We start from the raw sequence: 27,361 nt of genomic DNA, 5'->3' as shown, positions 1-27,361 counted from the left end.
ATACATTTGAATGATATAACCATACTTCCTCTGTTTAATTGAAATCTATACTTGCATATAAATCCCTCTTTGCAGACAGTAATGGCTCCAAGTCCCACCATGAACTAGTTATGTACAACAATAAAAAATAAAAAAGAAGAAGAAGAAGAAGAAAAGACAGGAATCACCACATACAGCCAACACAAACTGTTTATAAGCTGATGGATGAGCGGCTGAATGGTTCCATTATAACTCTGGGCGGCCTTTAAAGCCTGGCAGCAAAATTAGATGAGGAGGCTGCAGATTGGAGCCCAGCCTTTATACTGACTGGCACAGAAAGTGAGTCGCTGGCTCCTCTGCGCAACATTGTTCATGTTGCCAGCTCCTGCTGAATCTGCTTCAACGAGGAAAGCAAATCAAAATCAAAAGTGCCCAGCCAATTTACATCATTTCACATCACTGGGCTGCCCTAAGTGATTACTGCAGGGTGCTCCAAAAAACGTTTCTAGAACTTCTTTATATTAGCGACAGCATTTGAGATAATTTAACAACACTCAATTCAGGGGAAAAAACGCAAGAAAACTGTGCGTCGGAGTCAAACTGTGGAAGTTAAAAAGCAGCGAGAAGTGGGAAGCTGAAATATTTTCTGACACTCACATAGCACTCGCAATCGCAAGTGTCATCTTCACTATCTTTAGATGTTAAAGGATCTGCCAAATGAGAACTCTTACATAATGACAAAAAAAATAACATCTGTCATCTGTGTACCCACTCTCTGGAGACGATTCTCCCATAAACACATAGAGGCACAGTCAGAAAACTCTTTAAGAGCTGCTTACATCCTCAGACTCAAAGACGTGGCATATCATTTTGTACTGCTTCTTTGCCTCGGGCGCTCCGGGTGTAGTTTCAATGCAGTCCTGTGAGGCTGTGCGTGGCATCCGGCGTCTTGCCATCAGGACAACAATGTTCCCAATGTCGGCAATGTAGGATATAGTGCGGAGTGCGTTGTCCATCATCGTTTCCTGTTGGGATGTCAACCAAAATCACATGTTTTAATTATGCTCTGCATTCTGTTGTTCTGTTTCTGAGTTTATAAGCTAACATAGGCAAGGCTGTAATGATACATGTATAACAGCAATTTTTTGGTTTCTTTTTTGTCACTTTCTTGCTGCTGTTGGTTTAACACTACCTGCTCAGCATGAATGCCACTTTTGTTGTTGTACTGAGAGTTATCTACCTATCTATCTATCCTTTGCTATGGTTGTTATGACTGCATGCAGTAGCAGTATGAAAGCAGAAATGATTCTGAATTTGTGGACTTTTCCTTTTTAATATTAATATCTAAAAAGACTGTTTGAAAAAGGAGGAACGTTGCCTCTGGGTCTGAAAAGTGAACTTGCATTTTTTCCAAAGGTCAGCAGGGGGCTTCTCTAGTTGCAGAAAGTTAGGTGTCTCTGGTTTGTTTCGCCTTTTGCTAATGACATTGCTGCCTTGTCTAAGTCACGGTTTGATCATGTGTGTCAAAGCGTAGCTTTATTCATAAGGTATATTTTTCCTTATGAGCTGAATTTAGGCTGCAGATATATTTTTTTAATGCTTTTATACTCCTCAGACTTAAAAATAAGGGCCTTTTCTGAAAACTTGGGACATGCTGGGATGTATACTACTTATATGCCCGTGAAATTGTTGACATCAACTACGCAACAATTAATTTTTTTATCTTACAGAGCAGTTTGTCAGCACAGCAAAAAAAAAAAAGTTTGTGCTGAAACGAGAAAGCAGAGAAGAGGGCACAGTGAGTATACTGCTAGGACTTTGGATTTACGTGGCATTGTCAAAGACTTGCTGAGCGTAAAGCATTGTTACCACTATTATTGTTCCATGCTTATATACATTACAATTGTCTTCATAATACTTTAGCAAAGTCAAACCTATTTCGGGCTTGTGGTAGACTAGTCGAAGACAGTTTGAGTTAGATAAATGAGTCTATAAATGTGACCGCCGACTGTGGCTGCTGTCCATGGTGCTGATCAAAACCTGGAATTACCTGATATTAGTGAGTATGGGTAAATATTAATTTGGTACTTACCCAGCCTGCCTGTATAGGAAAAGAATCCCCCCTTGGGGTCAATCACAGACTTGCTATGTCACACTCACAGTGTCAATATTTAATAGTTGATAATACTGTTTTCACTGCCATACTGACACAATGCCATCTATTCATCAAGCAATCTATTTTATTAACCACTCGTCTAATTCTGATTTGCAGAGGAGCTAGAGTCCATCCAGTCTCAACACAATGCCCACGCAATATGAAATGAATCCTCCCCAACTACTGTTTTTAAAACTAGTTGCACTAAACAACAAACCTAAAGAGAAAATACACAACCCATGTACAACGAATCCATGCAGGAACCCCACAAAAAGTGGAAAACGTCTTTGTATTCACACATTTTAACTGACAAAAAGCTTTACGGAAATGAGCTGTTTCCTACTAATGCATTTGAAAAGCAGTAACAGTTACTACTAATTATCCTGTTTCTGACAGCAGCTGGTTTCCTTTGATTATTATAATATTTGAAAATTAAAGAACCACTGAGCAGCATATTTGTTTCCTCTCATTATCAAAACTGCAGCATTCATTTCGGGGTGAGAAGTGAGATGAAAGTATCGCTGACAGAGAACAAACATGCCTACTTTTGATTGAATTCAAGCCTGCTGTATAATCTGATTATAGCTCAATGACAACCCAGCAAATACTGAGTAGATTTTCATCTAAGAGCAATGAATAGGTGCACGAAAAACTAAGAGCATTCGTATTAATTAAAAAAAGATTGTTTGTTAAGACAGCCTAATAATTGTCTTGGGTTATAATGTATGAGGAAAAGCTGGACTCTAGACATGAACCTGTGGATTTGTTGAGAGGAGCATGCATTTGTTCATTGACGTTTTAAGGTAAGATGCTAAATTTAATTTCAGTTACTTAATGTCATTAACTATGAGCTGACTTTTATTACATCAGCCTAATAAATGCTGTTGTTCCAGCTCACCTTTGGAGTTGTTCTTATTATGAATCAATGTCAGGAACCCCATGTAAGCTACATCGAGCTTTTATGTGTACAAAAAGGCTTTTATTTAAAATCTGGGACCAGTGGCAACCAGATGGAAAAATGAGAGGAAGATAGAGACCGCATTGCAGCACGTTATTTTCTGCCAGGCGGCTGCCCACACACACACACACACACACGCACGCACGCACAAACACACTCAATTCTGACACTGCTCAGATGGCCAGGCAGCAGCTAAGCCTGAAATACTGCCAATGAATCATCTATCACATATACATTTAACTGTTACTGTGAGCACAAGGCTCTATTCATGATCTGTAGCACAGCAAATCTCTCGGAAGTGTAGCGCTTCCATCAAAGCACTACACCTCCTGTGAAGACTAGTGTGGCTGCTTCACAACACAGCTTGCTGTAAAGCTAAAGGGCAAGTTTCTGTAAGCGTGCAGAGACGGGGTTTCATGTAAAAACTTGAACGTGGAGAAATACGACAGATAAAATCAGACTTCCAGGTGAATTTTTGACTTTTTGTCCAGTTTCAGAGGGATTGATGATTTAAGAAAATTTAGTCTATATTATAACTTTAGGCATTTTTGAAGGTTGGAGGTGGAATAACTCTTCCTGATTTAATACACTTATCTACTAAATGTCAGTTATGGACAAAACACAACTAACAACTGGGCATGTTTGTGCTTGTAAACAAGACAGAGGGAGACAGGATGGGGGAAAGGAGCAGAACAAGAGGGACAGCTGAACATAATCACATTGTCAAGAAGGTGAGATGGCGGAGAAACAGCCAAAGAGGAAAAGGTCAGAAGAATCAAAACTGAGAAAGAAGGGCTATGATCGGAAAAGGATAAAGAGCTGCTTCACCATCTGTGAGGCTTTCAAGTGCAGAGGCCTCAGAGCTTAAATGTATGAGGATAAGAGCTTCTTCTTGATGGATGGTGAAAATGAAATTTTCTGTGTTCCACAGAAAAGAAAAATACTTTTGAAATATATACAGTCCTGCAAAAAATGTTTTTTGTACCCTCCACCAAAAAACTGGAGGGGTAGTATGACATGACTTATTTGCTTTAGCTGTAGTAGCAATAATCTCAAGTATTTGTTTTCTGTATGACATTATCAGTCTCTCACATCAATGTGGAGGAATTTTGTCCCTTTCTTTTATAATTTTGTTTCTGTTGCGTGAGGTTTGTGGGTATTGTTCATGGAAAGCTCTCTTAAGGTCCCATCACAGCATTTCAATCAAGTTGAGGTCTGGACTTTGACAACTTGATTCTTCTTTTTTTTTCCAAGCAATGCTGTTGTAGATTTGCTGCTGTGCTTGGGGTCATTGTCCTGTTGCACAACCCAGTTTAGGCCAAGCTGTAGCTGTTGGACAGACGGCCTCACATTTGACTCTAGAATACTTTATAATACACGGCAGTTGATGGTTGAAGGTTCAGGAGGTTGTTTGGCTGCAAAACAAGCTCGAATCATCACCCATTCACCACTGTGCTTGACCGTTGATATGACGTGCTTATGCTGACCTGCTATTATAGGTTATCACCAAATGCGGTGCTGTGCATTATGACCAAACGTCTCAGTTTTGGTGCTGTCTATTCACAGGAAATTGTTCTAGAGGACTTGTGATTTGTTCAGATACAACTTTGCAACCCTACGTTGTGCTGCCATGTTGTTTTTAGAGAGAAGTTGCTTTCTGCTAGCAACCCTTCCAAATAACCTATATTTGTTCAGTCTTTTTCTAATTTTACTGCTATGAACTTTAACATTTCACTTGCTATCTCAGGCTTTTAGGGTCCTTAACATGTTACTCTTGTGTTTATTGCAATTTCTCTGAGCATTCCAGGTCCGAACTTCATGTGAATTTGCTGGGACAAGTGTGTATGTATGTATGTTTTCCATGTAATCTTTGTTAGTGTAGAATGATGGACTAAATTGTTTGAAAAGCCTTATAATCCACTCCTGGGAAGAATGTTTGGCTTTTTGTGTTACCATGCATCCCAATCTCAATGAGCAAGACTCACAAACTGCCAACACTTTAGCCTTTATAGAGGTGATCAGATATCATCAGTAAGTTTGATCACTGATCAAACTTACTGATGATCAATCGATCAAGCCCATTTGACTATTGGGACCTGGCTATGGAGGGAATAACACCGTACTCAGTTTTTCACAGGACTGCATTGTGTCTTATGAAGGCTTTATTTTGCTTTGTGGAGCTGGTGTGTTGGCACGTGTTAGCTCTACAGAAGCATATATAGCAACAGTTTGCTAGCACACTACCTAGCTAACACTGATTGAATTACTTGCTACATGGTCATTTGTTGTATCACTGATTTTGCGATTTTTACACTTAATTTTTACATTTATCTTTAGTTAACCTTTGAATCCTTGTACTATGTAGCCACACCGAAGTCAAAAAAGTTGAGCTTGGTAATGTTAATTCTTTTATTGAGTGCTAAACAACAAACCTGAGATCTCTTCCTAGTCACTGTAGTTTTGTTGTGTTTAGGATGCTCTGTTTATGTGCTTCCTGCCTTTTCTGTACAGCTAATACTATTCATCATTGTGCCATTAACTTTGCTTTGTGCATCCATTAAGTCTGGGGTCCGAACTTCTAAAGGACCACTTTGTTGTGACATTAAAGTAAAGGCAGTGCTGCACAGATGATCCTGCACCATTTTTTTTTCTTTTGGCTTTGCAGAATCTATTTTTAGCCACGGTCAAAAAGAATTCACAGAGTGACGTCATGAGATTAAACAAACAACAATCAGAGCTGGGGCAGCTGTAGGATGCAGCTGGTGTCAGCAGTTAAGCTGTTGTTTTGACAATTATGACATAACATCATTCCCCTGAGGCGTTGACTCATAGTTTCTGGGAAAACAGCTTTTGTTCTCACAGGTGAAAAATCATACTTTTAACAGAAACATGGAGCACTTACCTGTGAGTCTGCGTTGAGGACTTTGATCCTCTGGGTGGAGATAAACAGATCAACCTCGGTAAGGGTTTGGGCGTCTCCATCTGCGCTCTGAAGCAACATACAGACAGAAGAGTTTGTTAAATCACCTGCGTCTGGCTGTTTAAGATGTTTGTGTCAAGCCTGACTGTTCATTGTGCACGCAGCTGTCTGAATAGTGTCTGTTTTAAATGTGGGAATGCCTTTTTTTAATTGCCAAAACTCATGCATTCAAAGCTTAGTGCCCAGTTAGAAAAGTCCTTGTTACATGGACATGTTACTGAGTCTAGAGGTGAGGTAGCAAAGGAAGAAAAAGAAAGTGTTTGGCAGTAGCGTTAGTTTGCATCAATAGTCCTGGCACGAGGATGGGCGAGCTGGCATGGAAACAAGAAACAGCTTAACACTAAACCCCTACCAGCTGGCTGTTACACCAGTGAGAGTAATGCAGCCTCAGCACACAACAAGCTTGTGCACATTTCCCTCTAATCTCTCTGTGCAGAAATCTAATAAAACTATGCTTGTTTTAGTTGAATTAAAACTGTCTTATGTACTTAAATAAGGCAATCTCATAGACAAATAAAACACGTGGTTAACATTTGTTTCAAGCAATAAACGGTAAACCTTTTTTGGTGTGTGTGGGGGGGGGGGGGGGGGGGGTAGGGGGAGACTGTGACCTGTCATTAGTTCATCATTTTCTGTCCATATCCAGTATCAGAAAATACAATGAATAGTAATTAATTTTCTTTAGGGTACAACTAGTTTTTGCAAACATAAGTTGTGGCTGGCATGTGATTTACATTTGCCTGCATTTGGCCTTGAGGTAGAAGATTTTTCTGTTCAATATGTCACGCTTTGTTTCCTTGTCCGGTCTTGGTATGTGTGAGGAAGCTACGACCGCTGGCTCGCTGACCTTTTTCTAGAAATCTTGCAAACCCTTTAAGCTTCAGAGTTTTTGGTTAGAAAGAAGAAATGACAACTCTTACACATGATTAAAGCCAGTTATATCACTTTAATGACTAAAATGATTATAGATTTTTGAACCTATGGTAGAAAAATACATAAATATTTTTAATCTGTGGAACTTCTTATGCTTTTCCTCATTTTTTCTTATATTTATACTGTAACAGTGTCAGACTAAATCTGACAGACAAAATCTTCAGGCTTCAGATTGATCTAAACACTTCAGACACTATTGGTTACTATTGGTCTGTACTGTGTCTTGGAGACACACATAATATGGTCGGTTCGGACACAAAGCTTGGGTTGTAAGCACAGCGGCCCGACCCACCTGCTGTTCTGTTTGAGAAGGACAGCCAATCAGCATTAAGTCTTAATGGGATAGAAGCTTCAGACACAGAATCCCCTTATTATAAATTCATGATAATAATTCATGTCAGTAACACGTTACGCTACTTTGTTTCAGTGGTTGTTTAGTCTAATATAAAAGCAACTCTGTTTCCATATAAGGAAAATAAATATTCTAGGTAAACAAAGCACTCTTTAGCCCCTACAATAGTAAATGTTAATGTTGTCTATAGGCAATGCTTATCTTGTCTATACGGGAATGTGATTTAATCACTAAAGTGATCTCTTTTGCATTTTTCTAATGTAACATAATATTCACTCGGTTCAATTTATCCTAATTATTTTACGTAAGAAATTGGCAAAAGGGTCACTGAATGAGTCACAGTATGAGACGCGCAAAACATACAAAAACACATTAAATATACCCCTGATGTATCAGTACAATAGAAAATTAACTCTAACCCTACGGTATGTTTTGGAGAATAACAATATGTACAATAACAATATGACTGGAAATAAAAGAAAAAAAATAGTCTCTAATGTGTGTGCGTGGGATGTATTTGCATCACATTTATTTCAGTTATTTCTTTGTTCTTTCCATATACAGTGCTTGACAATTTTTTTAGCCCACCACCCAGTCTAAGTGACAGTACTGGTTATAACCCAAAGGATTTTAATGCTTCTGTAATGGTTAATCCTGCATATTTCTAATACTAAAAAACAAAAGACTGAAAAACACAGTGAAGCACATCATTTAATTTTTATTAAAATCCTAAATTACAGTTATTTACTTGCATTCCTGAACAAAAACATTAGTTTGACTGTTATGCTTGAATAATTTATGGCATCTCAGAGAAGTGGGCCGGCTCAAATTTGGGTATATAAAATGACTCACTTTGGTATTTGCCTAATAAATAACAATATAATTGTTAGTTTTAAAGAGTTCTACAATATTTCTGGAGATACAGATTTCTTTTTCCGCAGACAGAAGGACAGAGATAAACCTGACACAGATTTGCTGAACTCAGTGCATGAACATTCAAGTGTTTGAGACACAAATGGAAAAGGATACACAGACAGGCAAATATGAAGTCAAAAAATAAAAGGTGAGAGTGGAAGTAAAGTGGCCAAAGGGTCTTTCTTTTTGTTCCGTTTATTACACACCGCCTTTTTCTTGATTTTGGCAGCCTTCTGTACCCTCTGGCAGGCAGGCAGGCAGGCAGGCAGGCAGGCAGGCAGGCAGGCGTTGGGACGGGACGGGACAAGGTCAGCAGATACAGGAGCACAAAAAACAGGAGGAAGAGGAGGAGGAAATAAAGAAGGTAAATAAAAGAAGGTAAGACAGTAAAGCCCCAAACCAAAAGGCAGGTGTGCTGTCGCTGCTCTCACAAACAGGAAGAGTGACAGAAAGAAAGAGAGCGAGAGAGGAGGAGTGTGTTTGTTGAGAAAGCGTTTCGCACAGCCATATTGGTTATCACAACAGCAATTACAGATGGTAATAATTGCTTCTTTAAAAAAACAAACAAAAAGCGTGTAGACATGGACTGACACTGTTCCTGCATTCTTCACAAAGCTTTTTAAGCTACTGTGCTGAACAAAGCATTTAATCAACACACAGACAAACTCTGTCATTCAGATCAAACGCACGGGCGCTGCTCTTACCGACTTTCACGTTTACGACACAGTCTAAATGCTGCTAGCAGAAAAGACATGCTGGAAAAAACAATCAACAACACACACAGAGAACGGGGGCGATAAGCCCTGTGCAAGGATTTCAACTCTCTGCTTTGGGTTTGTTTGGTTTTTGGGTTCTTTTTTTTTTCAAGGTCAAGTCACTGTGTTTGGAATTAAAGAGCTTAGCTAATATGGAGACAGTTTTACTGAGCTAATGGGTGTGATTAGTTCATCAGTAACACTGTTCATGTAGTGGGCTCTAACAGTTGACCTTAGATAACTAATCTTTAGGAGGACTCTTAGCTCTCGGTAATCTTTCAATTTATCCCCTCCGTATAAGGTTCAAGCTGAGCTGCTGGCCTTCCTTCCATCTACCATCGACCAGAGGAAATTATCTTGACATTACATTTTCGAGTGCAGGCCTGGATGTTTGCCTGAGCCACTGCTGCAAAGCTGTAACCACCAACACAGTATTAATAACAGCCCAGAGGGAAGTGTCTTTTTCCAGCTTTCAATCTGTAAAGTTTCCTCTTCTGTGATCGGCTCTCAGGAAGACAAACATCTGAGGCTTTGAGCAACACCTACTGCTCTGCTGACGAGGAGCAAGGGGGGGGGGGGGGGGGTAGTGAAAGGGAATGGGGGGGGTTGAAACTTCATAAATATTACATCAAACAGCGAGTTGACATCATGGCACAAAGATCTGCATAAGCAGCCTACACAGCTCTGCTACAATTTACCTGCCATACTTCTTTTTGCTCAGTTCAGCACCACAGGGTGCGAACCTGTGCTTTATTATACTACACAGATGCTTCCTTGGGTTGATGTGAGGCAAAAATACAAGTGTGGCAGAAATATACTCTAGTCAACTTGTTTTTATTTAAATAGCACATATTTATAAAGAACAGGAGAGGACACGAGGTTCTTTCTATGTGTGGTTTGCGTTAAGCCGACAGTCTCCATTTCAGTGTTTAAGGTCGGTTGCTATAGTGCTATTCATTCGGTTCACAAGGGATAAATGAATTATATAATGAAGGGCCAATCGAGGGAAATCCCTGAGAGAAAACGGCTGATTTGCTGCAGTCGGTTGGAGAAGATTTTGTGCAGGCAGACAACTGTGTGGCAAAGAGCGAGTGATAAAAGTGCACATGGACAGTCATGCCAGCGACACAGTTCTGTAAATTGCACTTCATGGTTGCGATGATGACATTGTGGGCAATGTTTACAGCAGCTCTGCCTGTTCAACCAAGGTCTCAGTTCCTAGGCTGTAAACAACCTTCATTCTTTAGTGAAATCTGCTGATTGAATGACACGTTTAATTAACACACTGTAAGAGACCTTTGTGTCAGTCATGTCTTCACTTCTTGAAAAGCGGTTTAGGGATGCTGGGTAAGGATGCAGGGGGTAGGACTCCCTTGCAGTACCTGCTCTATTCACACGCAGGCTTTGTAGTGTAGAGCTGGCAGGATGAAGTCTGTTTAATGTTGAGTCTGACTGATCTGGACACATGCTGGTCTATCACATACTGCCTCTCCAGGTGATGCCTCGAAAAATTCAGGCCTTCGGGGCATGTGTGAAACCCACTGTAACTCTTTCAGAAAGACTGGCCGACAACACTGAAGATTCAACTTTTGTTAATAGATATTCTATTAAAAATAACTAAAGGAAATCAACTAAACATTCATTCGGTAGCTTTTCCAAAATTTGTACAGTCATAAACAAATGTACACCCATTAACTTTTGTATTGACGTTTTCACACTACATTTTTTTCATATTAACACTTACACATTTCTAGCAATGCTCAGGAACATTTTGATATGTATTAATATTTTTGCACTGCTAACTCTCAACCCTAAGCTAATCTGAAGAACACGACAATAAGGATAGGGCTGAGGGCTATGTGACATAATTAGTGTTCTGTCTTAACCCTTTATAGGGCAAGGAAGCTTAAATGCTAACTAAATGTTAACTTAAACTGACATCAAAACTGGCTTTCTCATGCCTCACTGTGAAGTTGTAAAACTACATGGATAAAACAGAGAGAATGAGGAGGAACTTCTCCCCCCGGGCTATTCGGGCCCTGAACCAGGTGTAGGACTGGACTCTTTGAATTTGGATTTCTCCTAACCGGTCAGCAAAGATCCGACAATGTGACAAATAGGGATGTTATTGCATCTGATCAATCAGCAGTGCTCTTCCTGAATTTGGGAAATTGGGTTTATTAGCACAAGACACGAGAAGTCCATTTTTAGACATACACCAGTCTAGTGAACCATACTTGTGTTAACTCTAAAACGAATCCTTATCATAAATGACAATAGTAGTCAATAATATATTGGATGTTACCACAGGAAATTTAACTTATAGGCATTTTCAAGCTATAAATCGTAACATATGTGATTTTGTTCGTTTATGACCTTATAGTAGTTTTTAGTATACTTCCAGATTGCATATATTTGTTTATTTTTACTGTGAATGTTATTTACTGTTAAATCAATTTAGTAATTCAGTGATGTGGATTATTTTGTTTTGATTCAGCGACATATAAAAAGACTAAGGGCTACTAACAGTAGTTATAATGTTATTTTTTGGCTCAATACTGACTCAGAAATATACTCTCTCTTCTCCCATGCACATGTCTATTTATGAAAGCCTGCCCATTAAGTATCATGACATAGGATAGCACAGCATCCATATGAGTCTGTACACATGCTCAGCTCAGTGAATGAGCTGAAATGAACCTAAATATTTGAAGAAAAGTATAAATGTTTAGCCATATTGTCTTTTTAGTAGGGGTGCAACGATATTCGTATCGATATTGAACCGTTCGATACAGTGCTTTCGGTTCGGTACGCATATGTATCGAACAATACAACATTTGTAATTTATTTTATCAACTTTCCTTCTGACGATGCTGTCTGTGTTGAGCGCTCAGTGAATCTGCGTTCGACTACTCCGCCTAGGCTGCACTGTCGAGCGCAGATCCACTGAGCGCTCCACACAGACAGCATAGTCAGAAGGAAGAGCGCAGGGCACCTCCCCCACCCTCATTCAGATCTGGCATTTGGAATTATTTTGGTTTTCATGTGACGTATGACCCTGAAGGTAAGCGAGTCATGGACTAAAGTAAAACAGTATGTTGGATGTGCCATGCAATGCTCAATTACATGGGTGGGAACTAGTGTGTTAGCGCAGTTAGCTCGTTAACGTGTTGGCCGTCTAGCCCCATGCACGGGGCGATCGACGGTAGCTCGTTAACGGAGATTTGCCGTGTTGTGGTGTTAAGGTCATTTCAACGAGATTAACCTGAAAGCACTAGTGGGAACACAACGAATATGACTGCACATTTACGCCGACATCATCCTAGTGCAAAGACAAAAACAACAAGCATGCTACTAACTTTAGCCGAGTCATTTAGACAGCTGTTAGCACATGATTCTCCTTATGCTGCTGAGAATATAGCCCAGAAGAAGCGGATAGTATAGCTTTTATTTTGGAAAGAGACATTTCTCTGTAATAAACTCTCTTTTCCAAAGATGCATGATTCCTCAATCAGATACAGGACTTGCAATATCGCTAGCCCGACGTCCCGGAGCTAGCGATTTTTTCAGTCGGGCTACCAAAATCTATCTCTTCCCTGCCCGTTGGGCTATTGTAGGAAGGAAAAATATATGTCAATGCTTTTGCATTCTTTCAGAAATGTAGCTGGGTAATTATGTCATTGGCATCGGTGAGCCACTGTCAATATGTGACATATTGAAATCGCGTTTGAATTTGCGCTTGTTTTTTTGCTTTCACTTTGCAATCGTGCGAACTGTGTATAGAGAGCGACAGCACTGATCTGTGAGTGATGATAATTTGCGCACCAATTCCTCTGACATCGTCTTATTAATCGTTAGCTTATATGCAAACATGACAAGTGAAATCTCCCGCAGCTTAAACATGTGAGAGGTTGATCGCGCAGAGAATCGCTGAGCTTATGTGAGTGCGCGTGTAAAAGCAGCAGTATATATATTTTAGTTCTGCTGAGCCAAATAAGACAGGTCAGGGTGAAGAAGTGACAGCCAAAGAAAAGCTTACCACAAAACGGAGAAGTTATGACAAATCAGACTATAAGGCAAAAAGAAAGTGCAGCTTTATGGTTTCATGGACAAAATAATTTCTGTGGCTGCAATATGACGAGCTAAATAACCAGGGCTGCACATAAGTGGTCCACAGGTGCGCATTCGCTGTCAAAATAAAAAACACGCACAAGGGTTAGGGTTAAATTTAAAAACTGTACTTTTGAGTTAAAATATATATTTATAATTTTAATAAATGACAAATTAAAAAGGCATGAACATTTTTTTTGTATCGAAAAAATATCGAACCGTGACACCAAAGTATCGAACCGAACCGAACCGTGAATTTTGTGTATCGTTGCACCCCTACTTTTTAGATATCAATGCCACCTCACAGCAGCTTCACCGAGTACCATGAAGCAGCAGGCTGTGACTACACCTTGATATGTGTGTTATATTTGTGAAACATGTCAGCGCAGTCAAGATACATACGTTTTCCTTTGAGTTTATGTGTGTTTTCCCTATATTTTCATATACAAACCTTATGGAAACTCTAATTATGTAGGATTGTCCCTTAATAATTACATGAACAAAATTATATGTTTGTTTATTTCACACAAGCATAAGAAACCTGCAAAATGTGGCTAAAACGGAGACAATACAACCAATATGAGAAGCTTAAACAGACTTTGGTCACATGTCGATTAACAAGTCTTATTTCAGCATGTAACTTTCTAAAAGTAGACCACTACGGAGGCGGTCATTCAATATTTAGAATAACATCAAAGCTTGTATTCACACGAGAGGGAGATAAAAGAGGCCAGTGCTCGGTTAGCAACTACGCACCAGAACGTTAGCACTAATGTCATCTTGTCACGACACGAGATGACATCAGTCACCTGGCAGAGGGACTGCGAGCCCAAAACAGATAAATGTGACCAGTACCATAAGTCTGACAGTCTAGTTTGTCATAAGAGATGTTTTATCACAAGAGCTCTGGACAGTGATGAAAAGCTTCTCCAAACTAACATCAAATGAGCCTCTTTGAGCTGCACTAGCACCATCCACAGCACTTTTCTGAAACATCATTTTTGTAATGATATTAGTGAACAGCAGGGAGGCTCACATGCCAGAAGCCCCATTATCCAGTCGGCTGTGACGAACACACGTGCCCTGAAGTCTAATCTGGCCAAGTTTTTCAGCTGCCCTAAAAGACCACTGATGCTTAATACATGACTATACTGCTTAGAAAAAATAATTAATATCCATGTACTGTATATTTCATTTGGAAGTTTGTGGGTATGAGTTAAGAAATAATGTCATAGCTGTTATAAATGACTAAATATAACAGAATATTCTGCAGTACCAGGATTTTGTTTGTGTTTTCCCATTCTATGCATGTACAGTAATGTGAAAAATGACACTGTATCAGGAATACACTCTCTGTATTAGTCATGTAATGCCACTGAGTGTTCCTGTAAGGCTTCTATGTCCTTTTATATGTCTTTAGGTACATTTGAATGTTTCTGGTGCTGCTTAAACAACAACAGAATGATGGCACATCTGTTAGAAATTAGAGAACCGTCACTGAATAAAAAGCTCCGTCCGAAGGGAACGGCCTCTCAGCAGCTTCCTACTGGAGGAACTGTTTATTCAACTAATACATATTTCCAGATACTTAGGATCACCGGCAGTACTTCCTGGTGACTTGGGACTACCGCAACCTCACTGCTGCTACTAGTGCTACTTCTCATCATCAATATTTGTTGAAGTTACAAATGATGTGGCTGACTACCCAACAGGGCAGCTGTAAATTACAACCCATGACCGACCCAGCTGGCTCTGATATTCACAGTTCTTCAGACTCAGTTAGGGACTACAAAGCATTATGGAACCAGAGGAAAAACACTTTGTAACCAAAATTAGTCTTTAATGTTGTTAGGGCTGTCACGATGTGAGATTTTCCCTACATAATTATGTTAGCCATAGGAAATATTGCAAAAATTAAAGAAAAAAAGAAATGAAAATGGTCCCTGTGGTTTCTGTGAGAACTTATTTGCTCTTTGTTATTTCCTTCCTCTGCCTTCTGTTACAATGATTCATGTCTTTTTTTACTTTCTATTTAACTTTGACAGCTGCATTTTTACTCCTTTGTGATCGTCCGCATTATCCCCAGAGTTTTCCACGTACGTCTCATCATTCAATCAATTCTCCGTGTATATATAGCCCTCTTAAGCCTTGCTATCGGTTCGCTCTGTCTCCCTCTGTGTCCTCTCCTCAGCATACCTTAGCACACTTAGCTCTATTTATTGCTGTGCTTTGTGGATCTGACACAGAGGCTATGTGAACCATGTGGGTGCAGAGAGGAGGTGGGTTGCAATCTTTTTAAAAAAAAAGGAAAAAAAAGGATAAAGCCATTAGTAATCTAACAGAAGCAACAAACTGTGTAAATGTCTTCGGAACATCTGGAAAGATTATTCTGTTGTCTCTAATAAGGCAAATAACAAGCCTAAACCAGCCTGACCAAATGTCACTGACATGTGCAGTGCTCAGTTTGCACAGCTAGAACAGAGCAGCAAACTCTTGTAACTCAATCGGGCCAGCTGGAAAGTGCAGAGCACAAGGCGCAGGGCACAGTTGCACATTTTAAGAGGCTAGTATTAAGAAAGCAAGGAAAAGCAGTAACAAGGGCAGACAACAAATTGGTAATTAAATTAAGAATTTAAGTCCAGCCTGCTCATCTCCAACTGCTTCACTTAACAACCCAACAACAGCCTGACTCCACCTGTGTAGGTGAGCACAGATTAAATTGGAGAGTTGCAATAAACTTGACTCTTGAGCTGAATCATGGCTGTGCTGCCACTGGGTTGTTATCACCATGTTGTCATATCCGTGTTTCTGACATGATATTGCTGTTTCATATTATTTACTATCACCAGTATATTGTGACACCTATATTGTGAAAGCACAAGGAAGTGTGATTGTCTGTATGACTCAGAAATGCAGCGGTAACTGTGTCTTCGTATGTGAATCGGTGCACGAGTGGGTGTTTTTGAGTACCTTGACCCTGCTGACGGCCTCCTGGGCCTGCATCATTCGGATGTTCTTGGAGGGGTTCCTCTCAGACAGCAGCTGAGTGGAGCCCAGGTAGTTAGCAGCAAAGATAATCCCATCAATCAGGTCTTCTGGCTCACAGGGTCCTGGGACTGAGCCAGGGAGAGGCAGAGAGGATGGTGATTAAGAGGGAGACAAAGGGAAAGACAAAGCATGTTTAGACTGAAAGGGTGGAGCGTGCAGCGGAGAAGGTATTTTAATTACTGCAGTCAGTGTGCTGCGTGAAGAAAAAGAAGCCAAACACTGGAGATATAGTGATAAACGGCTGGATAGGCCTCAGCAGTGAAATGGCCACCGGCTGTGAGCTAATGGAGGTGCAGTGCTAACAGGAGCTGTGATTAATCTGAATCTGTGATATCCTGTGATATCTAGATGTGGACTCTCAGACACCCACTTTGGAGCACAATGTGCCACCATGATCTGATGGCAACTAAAGCCTTTTAAAACATACTGTTAGCCCTAGATCATGCCCAAAGGCAGGGAAGTACTGTAACTTATTGTGATTACTTGGTTTTTATTCCAAAATTTGAATTTCACCACCAAACAGATGTGCAGATGAACTTACCATCGACAAAGCTGGGGAAGGATGCGACCTTCTTTGTAGGCTGGAAGACAGAAACAGGTAATAGCAGATAAATGTTATGAATAGACTTACAGTGAATTACATACTGTACTTCTCTGCTGTTTCAAAATAAACGTGCTAAACTTCAAATTCTTTAAATAAACTTGACTTCAAATATGCCATCATGAAAGACACACTAGCAAAACAAGGCTTTCACAATAGTTGAAAGACCAGTGACGCCAAATTTACAGAATTATTCCTTTCATAGACAAAAACTATGATGAAATGTATTTACACAATCATCAACAAACAAAAACGAGATGAAAATGTTCTGCAGAGACGAGATCCAATCAGAACTAATTAAGTTGTGCAGAAAGGCGGGACGAGTTGGGAAGTGATCTTCTTCTCCACACATACAGACACCCTTTGCGTTTGATGTCAAGGAAAATAATATGATTAGTAAACCATGTGGAGCAACTCTCACCAGTAATAGCATGGCAAACTGAAGTTTTAGTCTATTATAATTATGACATTTAGTCAAATAAAACTAGACTGAAAGTAAAAGAACTTAGATGCCTAAATTATGACTACAGCTGCACGACATTTTAGTCACAAGACTATGACTAAAGCTAAATCAGAATTTGCTGTCAAAATGAACACTGACACAGATAAAAGCATTTAAACCTTGCAGCTCCAGAATCTCCACGTGCCTGACTTGCTAAAAAGCACTATGGAAGCCGGAAAAGCCCGACTGCAAAGAGATATCGTATCCACGAGGGATGAGGAAGCTTTAGATGGCCACAGGGAGATTCATGAGATTCAAACACTGATCCTGGTGATACCACTGAGCCTTCCCTCCATATTCAGAGATTCTGCTCCCCTCAAGGACAAGGAAGTAAGGGTGGAGGGAGGGTGGTGGGAGGGTGGAACGGGGGCATCCTCCCACCGCAGACGTCTCGATGAGAAATGGCTCTCATAAAACCACAAGCAGAATGCTAGTCAATTATCAGGATGCTATCATGCCGAAAGCAGAGGACATGAGCTGAGGTTGTAATTACACAATTACTCATTTACTTAAATGGTCACACACACACACATGCACGCACAAACATAACCATATGGATGCACGCACACATAAACAACAATATATCCTGTGCAAACAACCTCGGGGTAGATAAATGACAAAGAAGGAAACGCTGCGACAGGATATCCAGAGAACGTCTTACCTCTGGTACGTTGTTGTTCTCCAGGGGGACGTTGAGGTCGGACCGCTGCTGTTTTCTGGGTTGCTCTGCGCCATTGCTCACCTGGCATGCCAACACAGAAGAACAGGTGCAAGGAAATTACAATGTGCAGGAAACGGAGGTTTTTAATGTGTAGCCAGCACTGTAACCAACAAGGTGAGTCAAAATGCTGTATCCAAGTCTCTTTTTGTGTACTTGTTTGAAGTTTTAAGCCACAAATACTACTGAAATTAAGCCCCAACGCCCCCTGATGCGGGGGCAAAAGGCAGGAGATCAATTAGGCTTGGGGCTTAAGAGGTTAAGAAAACAAGCAGTATCGGTTCAAACCACTGGAATATAGTTCAGTTTGGTCTTTTAACAGTCTGCTCTCTTGTCAATTACACAATACATCCAGTAGATGCCACACAGATGCATATTTTAAATGTATTTCATATTTTAATGATGGATTAATCATTTAGAGTCTATCATCACATTCAGTATTCTTCTTCTTCTTCTCCTTTCGGCTACTCGTTTTAGGATCATCTGCCTCCATCTCATCGTATCCTTAGCATCCTCCTCTGTCACACCAACCCTCTGCATGCCCTCCTTCACTACATCCACGAGTCTTCCCTGTGGTCTTCCTCTATCCCTCCTGCCTGGCAGCTCCATATTCAACTGTCCAGTATATCCAATATCCCTCCTCAGCTCATGTCCAAACCATCTCAGCCTTGCCTCTCTAACTTTGTCTCCAAACCGCTCACCCTGAGCGGTCCCTCTGATGTACTTATTTCTAATCCTCTCCTTAGGTCCTGTGGGTCTTCATTCAGCTCGGCCCACTCCAAATCTGCCTCCTATCACTTTATCAGTGCCAATGTCTCCAAACCATACATCACAGCAGGTCTCACTACAATCTGATAAAACCTTCGCTTTCACTCTTGCAGCTATCCTTCCATCACAAATCACCCTGAAACTTGAATCCACCTACTCCACCCTGCCTGCTCTCTCTTTTCCATCTCTCTTGTGCACTGTCCATTTCTGTGGATGGTTGACCACAGGTATTTAAACTTTATGAATGAAAATGAGTCTTTTTCTGTTCTCAGACATGTTCAAAAACTGGAGCATCATTGATGATGGCATGCGTCTTTCAATTATCCAGTGCAGCAGTCGGTATAGCCAGAACCATAACTTAGTAGGATGGAAAACACCCTTTCATTCCCCTGGATGCCCATTTTGCAGTCCACAATGGCTCATTAACATTTAATTGTATTAGTGGCGCAAATAAAATCCTCCTTCCAAGAAATCCCCCCCACTCCTCCTCCACAGCAAAGCAGTAAAGAAATGTGAAATTCAGAGGAAAAGCCCATGCTGTCATGCAGCTGCATAGCCTCCTTTGCGAACAGAAAAGCAGACATAAAGTTCTAATCAGTATTCACTGTGCCGCCCAACTCAGTTGTGCAAACAACCATTAAATTGATGAGATTCATGTTGTTGTTGGGAGGGATGGAATGCCAAACTGTGATGGTCTACAAAACTACATTTATGAGCAGCATCCCAAGTGAGTCCAGCCCACTGTACATTTTACAAATAGCCTTTATGTGCAACTGAACCATCAATAAATCAGCACTGCTTCAATCATCGGTGCAAATAGCATTCACAAGACACACACCAAATGATTGGCAGCTTCTGCTAATGTGTGCATATGTACAAGACAGGACTCACTTGTCCAATCACCCTCAAGTCTGAACTAAAATTAGGAGACATCCGCTACTTTTCTATAAAGTATCTTCAGCTAGAAGCAACATATCACTCAGCTGTCTTCAGCGATAATTACCTTTATCAGGCTGTGATGAATGCTCATCAGATTAACACATAATGGCACGCACATAAAATAAAATGTAAAAAGCATTTCAAGTAGTCTCTCTGTGATGTCCAGCTCCATATTTTTGTTACTAGATTAGTTCTAGTTCTAATTTATTTATCTAATATTGCTCCATGCAGATCTTCTGATTGGCTGCCACACAGGAGGTTTGCACATTAGTTGCATTTTCTGTGCTCAGACAGGGGCATTTGTCTTATTACCATATTGAGAATATCTGCTATATCTGACATTATAAAGAGACAACAGCAGAAAAAACTGGGATCTCAATATTTAACACCCTGGATTTGAGATACGAGAATTTGCCACAGAACCACCAAAAAAAACTTGTGAGACATTTCACTATTTCATGAACTTGCTGACAGCAACAACTATCAAAAAACTTGGGACTGGGAAACAAAAGGCTAAAAAAAATCAAAATCAGGCAGCACTGCATTAAAAACAGGCCTGATTCTGTCATGGAAAACGCTGCATGGGCTCAGGAAGACTTCCATAAATCTCTGTCTGTTAACACAGTTCAATGTGCCATCCACAAATGGAGGTTAAAGCTCTATGGTGCAAAGAAGAAGCCATCTGTGAATATGATCCAGAAATATCGCCATCCTCTGGGCCAAGGCTCATTTAAAATGGACTGAGGCAAAGTGGAAAACTGTTTTGTAGTCCGCTGAATCCAAATTTGAAATTCATTTAAATACATGGACTCCAAGTCCTGCAGAACGAAGAGGAGAGGCTCCATCAGGCTTGTTATCAGCGCTCGGTTTTAGAGCAACATGGTGTTTTTTTTTCCAGGAAAACCCTTAAATGTTTTATCAAGACAATGCAAAACATGTACTCCAGCTATAAGAACAGCAAGGCTTTGTAGTAGAAGAGTCCAGAATGAAATGGCCTGCTTTCACTCCAGATGTTTTATCAACTGAAACATTTGAAGCATAATGAAATGAAAAATACTACAAAGAAGAGCCAGGACTGTTGAACAACTAGAATCCTATATCAGACAAAAATGGGACAACATTCCTCTCCCAAAAATCCAGACACTGGTCACCTACACAGATGGAAACGTGGCCATGTCCAAACCTTTTTAGGTGTGTTGTTGACATCAAATTAAAAATGAGCTAATATTTTTTCTGAAATATTAAAATGTTTAAACATTTGACATTTTTTTCTGTGTTGTATTGTGAATAAAATCTAGACTTATGAGATTTTGTAATTATTTTCTTATGTTTTATTTTTATTTACTTACAAAGCGTTTTGACTGTTTTAGGTTGGCTTTGTATTTATGACTGAAAATGAGAGAACACATAAAAATATAGCTAATTGCAATACTACTTGTGTACAAGCATAGTCTTTAAACACTGGCCGTTTTAAGAAAAGCTTTGGATCCACCTAAATAAACTCTGCTAAAATCGCACCATTATTAATGTGAAAATGGCTTCTTTTAGTGAATCAAACACCAAGCTCTAAAAAACCCAACTGGATTGCTTTACGGTAGGAAAAGGAGCCCAGAACAAATTTTAAGCAAGTAAAAAGAAAAGTAACTGAGAAAGGTTATTGTGAGAAATTCTGTTTGCAAAATGTCAAAGCTGAAAACACATCAGCACAGCATCATTTTGTGTATACTTGTATTTGTGTGTAGATGACCTCCCTGAACAGTCTTGTAACTCTTCAGTTAACATGATCTTTTGGCTCCACATTGTGCAAAAGACATCTTTTTTTAAATTCACTGTTGTCCCGGTCTAGTTTAGGGTCATTCTGAAGTGGTGCACAGAGAACATTTCTTTGAATAAGAGAGAACAAAATGACCGAATTATCTCAGTGAGCCTGGGAGTCATCTCCATCTGCACTTAACTGTTTTTTTTTTGTGTGTGTGTGTGTTTCAATTTCATCAAGCCACTACAATGCCTGACCCACTTCTGTGCTACAAATGAGCTACATATATGCAGTGAATGTACCAGCGCTCGTGCACACCGTGGAGCAGGTGGGTATCAGCATGCTGCCCACAGGAGACTATCCCTGTTCTCCTTTTACCATCTGACTTTTAGAGGGTGGAGGGGCTCTGCGTGTGTTCGACTCTATCGGCGTGCATGTACAGCATGTGTGCATTAATCAAGATCCGTGAGAAGCAGAGAGATGAGGAGGGGGACATCTCAAGGTAACGCGGGGGAGGGGTGACACTCCTGTTATTCTCTGGGTGGTAATGACAAACATGTCACCTGTAACTCATCTCCTTCTTATCACCACAAATCTCTTTAAATCACATCCAGTGGCAAGGGTCTGTTGTATATGGCCAGAATATACTGTGCAGGGGCCTCCATTCATGTCCTCTCATGTTCTGTTTTTCTCTTATAGCCTTGACTTCAGTGAACAGCGTACAGCAGACAGTTTAACTAGTCGTAAAATGAAACAGGTTAAACAGGTTCTGAATTAGGTTGAAATGTAACCTTTTGTCATTAATGTGATTTTTTTTATCGGTATTTATTCTTTTTTGCTTATTTATACTTGGAGGGCAATCTATATACGTACCTCTGGACCAAGAAGTAATGCACCTTCATGCTTTTTTCCAAACTCTATAAACATGAAATGAAAATACCCTGTGATGTCTTCTTCTAATGCCCATAAGAACAGATCATGAAAAAGACCAAATTAAGAAAGTAAAGGAATTTAAACACTGATATTTTTTAATATATACATGCTTATAAAAATAAAGTATCCTGTTGTTGCTTTACTGGTACATTGGTTTGTTACTGGGGCATTGCCAAGCTTATCATGTATTATGGCACCTAAAAGGAAACTAAAACCTAAAGGTATGAGTAATACAAAACATTTTAGTAACTGAGAATGAAAATGAAAATGCAACAACTCACTGGAACAATATTTTTCCTTATAGAACTCATTAAAATAAAAGAAAAACATACAGGAAATAAGTCAAATTTGTCGGCATAATCGTCATGAGGAGGCTTTGGCTCAAGTTTATTAACCCCGGGGTGTCGGCATGATTATTATTCAATTTTTCCTCATAAAATAATGTGTTTTCATGTAAGTTAGATCAACAAAGAAACAATAAAAGCTTAAAACCAAAGAGTAAAATTTGTATTTTGCCCAATTTCTTTTTGCGTTTGGCCCAACAAAGGCAAATCTCCTGGGGTTGCACCTCAAAATCTCAGAGAAACGGTGCAAATATGGTCTTTTTTTACTGCTTGGGAACATGTACACACCTTTTTGGCCATTAAGAAGGTACACACAGTTACCTTGAGGTCCAATAATTAACCCTAAGGGGGTACATTTATATAGACTGTGGACTTCCTCTAGTTCTAGTGTAAGTCTAATTGTTGAATGTTGCCATTGCGTTTCTTAAATTTGTACAGTCTTAGTTCAAGCAGTAGGATCAAAGTCATTCCTTTGATCCTGCTGGGGGAGGTTTCTTTTGATGTAAGCTTCCTGGGTTTACGACCCTTTGGTCAGCAGGAGGTCTGACACACACACACACACACACACACACACACACACACACACACACACACACACACACACACACACACACACACACACACACACATTCTTACAGAAGTTCACACATATACATAAAATGCTTTGTCTTAGAACCAAGGGGGCGTGGTTTTGTTCTGACGTGCTTTGTGTGAACTGTCTCTCAATAAAAGGTAGCAGGAGGAGGTCAGATCTGGGGGTCATTTTCGTGGTGGACACAGACGAGGCCTCCCTTGTGCAAATAATCGATCGATCGACTGTCTTGTTTTCTTCATGATGAATAAGTCTCTAGAATTAGCGGGGTTTGTGGAAACACAGACCCAACAGTGTATTTATGTAAAAACAAACTAAGCCTTCTTCTTGAACAAGGGAATGAAACCATGTAAACACAGTTACTTCGGGCTATATAATTAAATCGGTGTAGCCTGATAATGTGTGGCTCATCTCTTTAGTTTTTCTGTTGTTCTGTGCAATAAATTACTTTGAAGATGAGGCCCTGAACTCATTCGGTTCAGGGATTAAATATAAATATAATACAACAGCAATACTCTTCAGCTCACCTGCTCTTGGGGCCATCTCTGCCTGTCATCAGGTGAGCGTGGATGCGTCTTGTGGCCCCGCTGGAGATCAGGGTTGTTGTGGTGCATGGAGGGGAGGTTGAGGGACTTGGGCCTACTGTCGTGTCGGTGGTGAGGTGGAGGGTAAGGTGCTGCGTCGGGCTTGGAGTGAGGGTAGTCACTTGGTGCGGGGTCCTGTGCCAGCTCTTCCGGGCTTTGGTCTGTGCCACTGCTGAGACTCCCCATGCTCATACTCATCTTAATCTCAGCAACAATTTGATCAATGTCCTCCTCAGCTTCCTCCCCTGTTTCCCCCTCAACCACCAGCACTTTACGGCTTCGGTAGGGAGAGACTCGCACCGAGTTCCCATTGTCTTCAGGGGCGTAGTAGTCTCCGGTGTAGGCCCTTCCATTTCTCTCCTCCTCCTCGCCTTCCTCTTCTTCATCCTCGTTAGGGCAGTAGTCCTCGCTCTCCGCCTCCTCTTCTTCTCTGTCAGCCCTTCGGGTGTGTGCGGCATCCTGCGTGGCAGGCTGGTGGTGGTGATGATGGTGGTGGTGATGGTCCAGGATGGGCTCCGGTCGTCCGTTGTATATCTGCTCATCGGGATCTTGCTCCACCACCTCACAGCGGACCTCTCCCTCTCCCTCACCCCACTCCTCCACTCGGTGCCTCTCACGACCCGCCCACTGCTCCTGCCTGGCCTGGCACTCCTCCCTCCACTCCTCTCGCAGCTCCTCATCTCCCTGTCTCCACTCTTTCCTCACCTCTTCCTCCTCTTCTCTCCACTCTTCCCTCACCTCTTCCTCCTCTTCTCTCCACTCTTCCCTCACTGCCCCTTCCCCCTCCTCATCTTCCACCCATTCTTCGTCTCTCGCTTGCCCCTCCCCCTCTTCGGTCCAGCCCTCCACAGCTTCCTGGCATTCATCAGTGTGGGACCCGCCAAGCTGCATGGTGCTGGTGCAGTCCCCCCGGCTGTGGCTGTGGTTGCAGTCTCCCTGGTTGTTGCAGTCCATGCCCTCCAGGTAGCTGTCATCCTCTGGGCAGTAGCGGATGTAGTAAGTAACACCTTCATCCTCCTCTGCCAACCCTGAAGAAGTTTTATAATCACATTAAGTTGTGGTCCTTATATTTGGGGCTTCTTCACTAATATAATTATCACTATAAGTCTATAAGTTGTATGCATACTTTAGCTTACTGATGTCTAAATCGCAAACAGTTACTAAGCATGAGCAGGCTCAATTTCTATTTAAAGGACAAACTTTGGTAGCTACAAAATGTTATTTATGGGTTTTCCTTTGATTTGTAGAACCAATAAAAAAATCAGTACTGCAAATATTGTGCCAATTAGCAGAATTAATAATAATGGATATTAAAATATTATAAAAAATATTATAAAAATAAAAGGTAAAACAGAAAAGTTGACCATGTACACATTTACCGTCATCATAGTCATCATCATCTGAGGTGTTGTTTATATAATCAGAGCTGGAATCATCATCCAGGCTGTCGGCTCCACCGTGGAAGTCCCCCTGGTTAGGGTCATCTCGGTCGTGGTTATGTTCCGGCGTGGATGGTGTTGCTGGACGCTGATCCTGAAGTTCTGCGTCTGGTTCGTGGTTGCTGTACCGCTTCACTTCCTCCTCCTGATCTGCATCCGCTTCTGGATGACTGCGCCCCGTGTCTTGAGACTTGGGAGAAGAATATTGTGCCTTGCAGGAGTGAGGGAGAGGTTTCGGCTCACGCGATTCTTTGGGGTAGCGGTGTGGGCGTTGCCGCGCCGCTACTGCTTTCAGATCACATGACTCTGTAGCGTGAGTGGTAGGACAGGAGGCGGGACCTGGGGCAGCCATACTATTTCCTCCACTGGTCCCTGGCCTCTTCCTTTGAGCCATGGTTGGCGGCTTACAGGCCATGCATTGTTGTGGGTTTTACCCTACGTGACAGAGGAAAAACAGGAGAAAGACTTCAGAATGTCTTAAAATTCAGATGCATTACATGATTGTTCACATCTACAAGGCCAAAGCTGGTATAATTATAAGGTTTTAGGACAAATCCATAAAATGTGTTATCACATTTCTATAAACAGATTCCCTTTATCAAACAGACCCATGTGCAAACAAACACATTCTGGGACTCCAATATATTCTTGTAATTAAATAAGACATGGTTTATTTACAGTGTACAGTCTAAAGAACACTTTGGTGCTTACTTCAAATTTCAAACTCCAAATTCACAACAGCGGTTTTGACATGTTGCTCAGGCTGTTTTATAACCATAAACACAAAGAACAGAGCCTTTCTGGGCATACTGCCTGCACATAAACCTAATGGGACAATGCCAGACAAAGAATCAATAGTTAAATCAAGGTCATCTCCACATAGGTGCTGAACATGTGCACAGATACCAGTGCAGATGATCAGTCAATCAAGACACTTATTGATCCTTCTGAAGCTTACTCGCCGGGAATACTCAATGTGGGGACACGGTAAAAGCTGCTCCTATGGAAGATCTGTTTACGCAGGGCAGACAGAGAAACAACAAATTGTCTCTGTTCTCTAAAAGAATGATGAAAGATTTTTGCTTGCATATGAATGACCATTTTTCCCTTTGGAATCGAAAATGAAAATGAGAAATCAAGAGGAATTACTGAAAAAGGCATTAGTCTGTCAGTGTCATGCTGTGTCTTAGAGCAACGGTCCAAGTTTATGATGTATTTTTCACTTTAGGGCCTTTGTATTCAAAGAATGTAAGCCCTCTTCTTCATGATTTATAGATGGTTAACAGAAGTTGTGAAAAAGGTTCTTGGTAAGGAGGTTTCTTTGAAGCCGGTATTTGGTGGCACTTTTTGTACTTTCAGCTGCGAAGATCAAACAGTAGATGTCACTTTTATGAAAATAGTTATTAATGAGACACCATTACTAAAACCCACTGCTGTAAACATTACATATGCCACTCTCTAAAATACAAAAAGATTGAATAAAAGGACTATGAAAAGACTGAATAACCAAAATATGCATGCACTGTCTTAGACAATCCAGTCAAAGAAAAAGAGGCTAATTTGCACAGATTATATTTAAGAACTAAGAACAACCAAACACAACTGTAACAAGCGAAGAATAAACACATAGCTCCAAAACAAGAACATAGTATGATATAAATGCACAAACAAATCACAAGATATATTTGCTGCACTGAATCCCAACATCCAACTGAAAAAGTTCAGCTCTTGTGTACTTTTCTGTTAGATGCATCCTTTGTGCACTGCCATCCATTTTGCCACCACCCTTACTCTATTGTGCCATCCAGCTGCCATAAACAACTTCCCTCAGAGGGCTGTTGCTATGACTTTCCCTCATTCTCACTCGCCATAATAACATTTTTCCATCACCAGCGATTAAACTGGTTAATTAGCTCTGCACAACCTGGCACAAAACAAAGGCGGGAACACACACAGAAACACACACGAGAGATTGTTCAAGGGAGTCAGATTAAGTGTGC

At 40.7% G+C, this 27,361-nt stretch overlaps 1 protein-coding gene across 4 annotated transcripts in view; it reads right to left on the bottom strand.

Moving 5' to 3' along the window:
* The window catches only part of apba2b (amyloid beta (A4) precursor protein-binding, family A, member 2b), a 91,186-nt gene that overhangs the window by 7,992 nt on the left and 55,833 nt on the right, over positions 1–27,361 (bottom strand). For 3 of the 4 annotated variants that reach the window (XM_085455011.1, XM_085455019.1, XM_085455028.1), the window contains 8 exons: positions 25,302–25,796; positions 23,866–24,950; positions 17,950–18,030; positions 16,727–16,766; positions 16,108–16,253; positions 8,479–8,514; positions 5,995–6,081; positions 819–1,004 (listed from right to left, as the gene is read on the bottom strand). In XM_085455011.1, coding sequence (XP_085311137.1) covers positions 819–1,004; positions 5,995–6,081; positions 8,479–8,514; positions 16,108–16,253; positions 16,727–16,766; positions 17,950–18,030; positions 23,866–24,950; positions 25,302–25,776 — 2,136 coding nt within the window. In that variant the 5' untranslated portion in view covers positions 25,777–25,796. The remainder of the gene's footprint in view (positions 1–818; positions 1,005–5,994; positions 6,082–8,478; positions 8,515–16,107; positions 16,254–16,726; positions 16,767–17,949; positions 18,031–23,865; positions 24,951–25,301; positions 25,797–27,361) is intronic. The other variant, XM_085455035.1, reaches the window with a different exon arrangement.

The sequence above is a fragment of the Copadichromis virginalis genome, linkage group LG1 (genome assembly GCF_057382275.1).
Source record: "Copadichromis virginalis isolate Kocher_CV1m ecotype Utaka linkage group LG1, C_Virginalis_male_GT1.1, whole genome shotgun sequence".
Taxonomy (NCBI): domain Eukaryota; kingdom Metazoa; phylum Chordata; class Actinopteri; order Cichliformes; family Cichlidae; genus Copadichromis; species Copadichromis virginalis.
The sequence above is the reverse complement of the archived record's forward strand: the minus strand, read 5'-3'. Positions and strand labels throughout refer to the sequence as shown.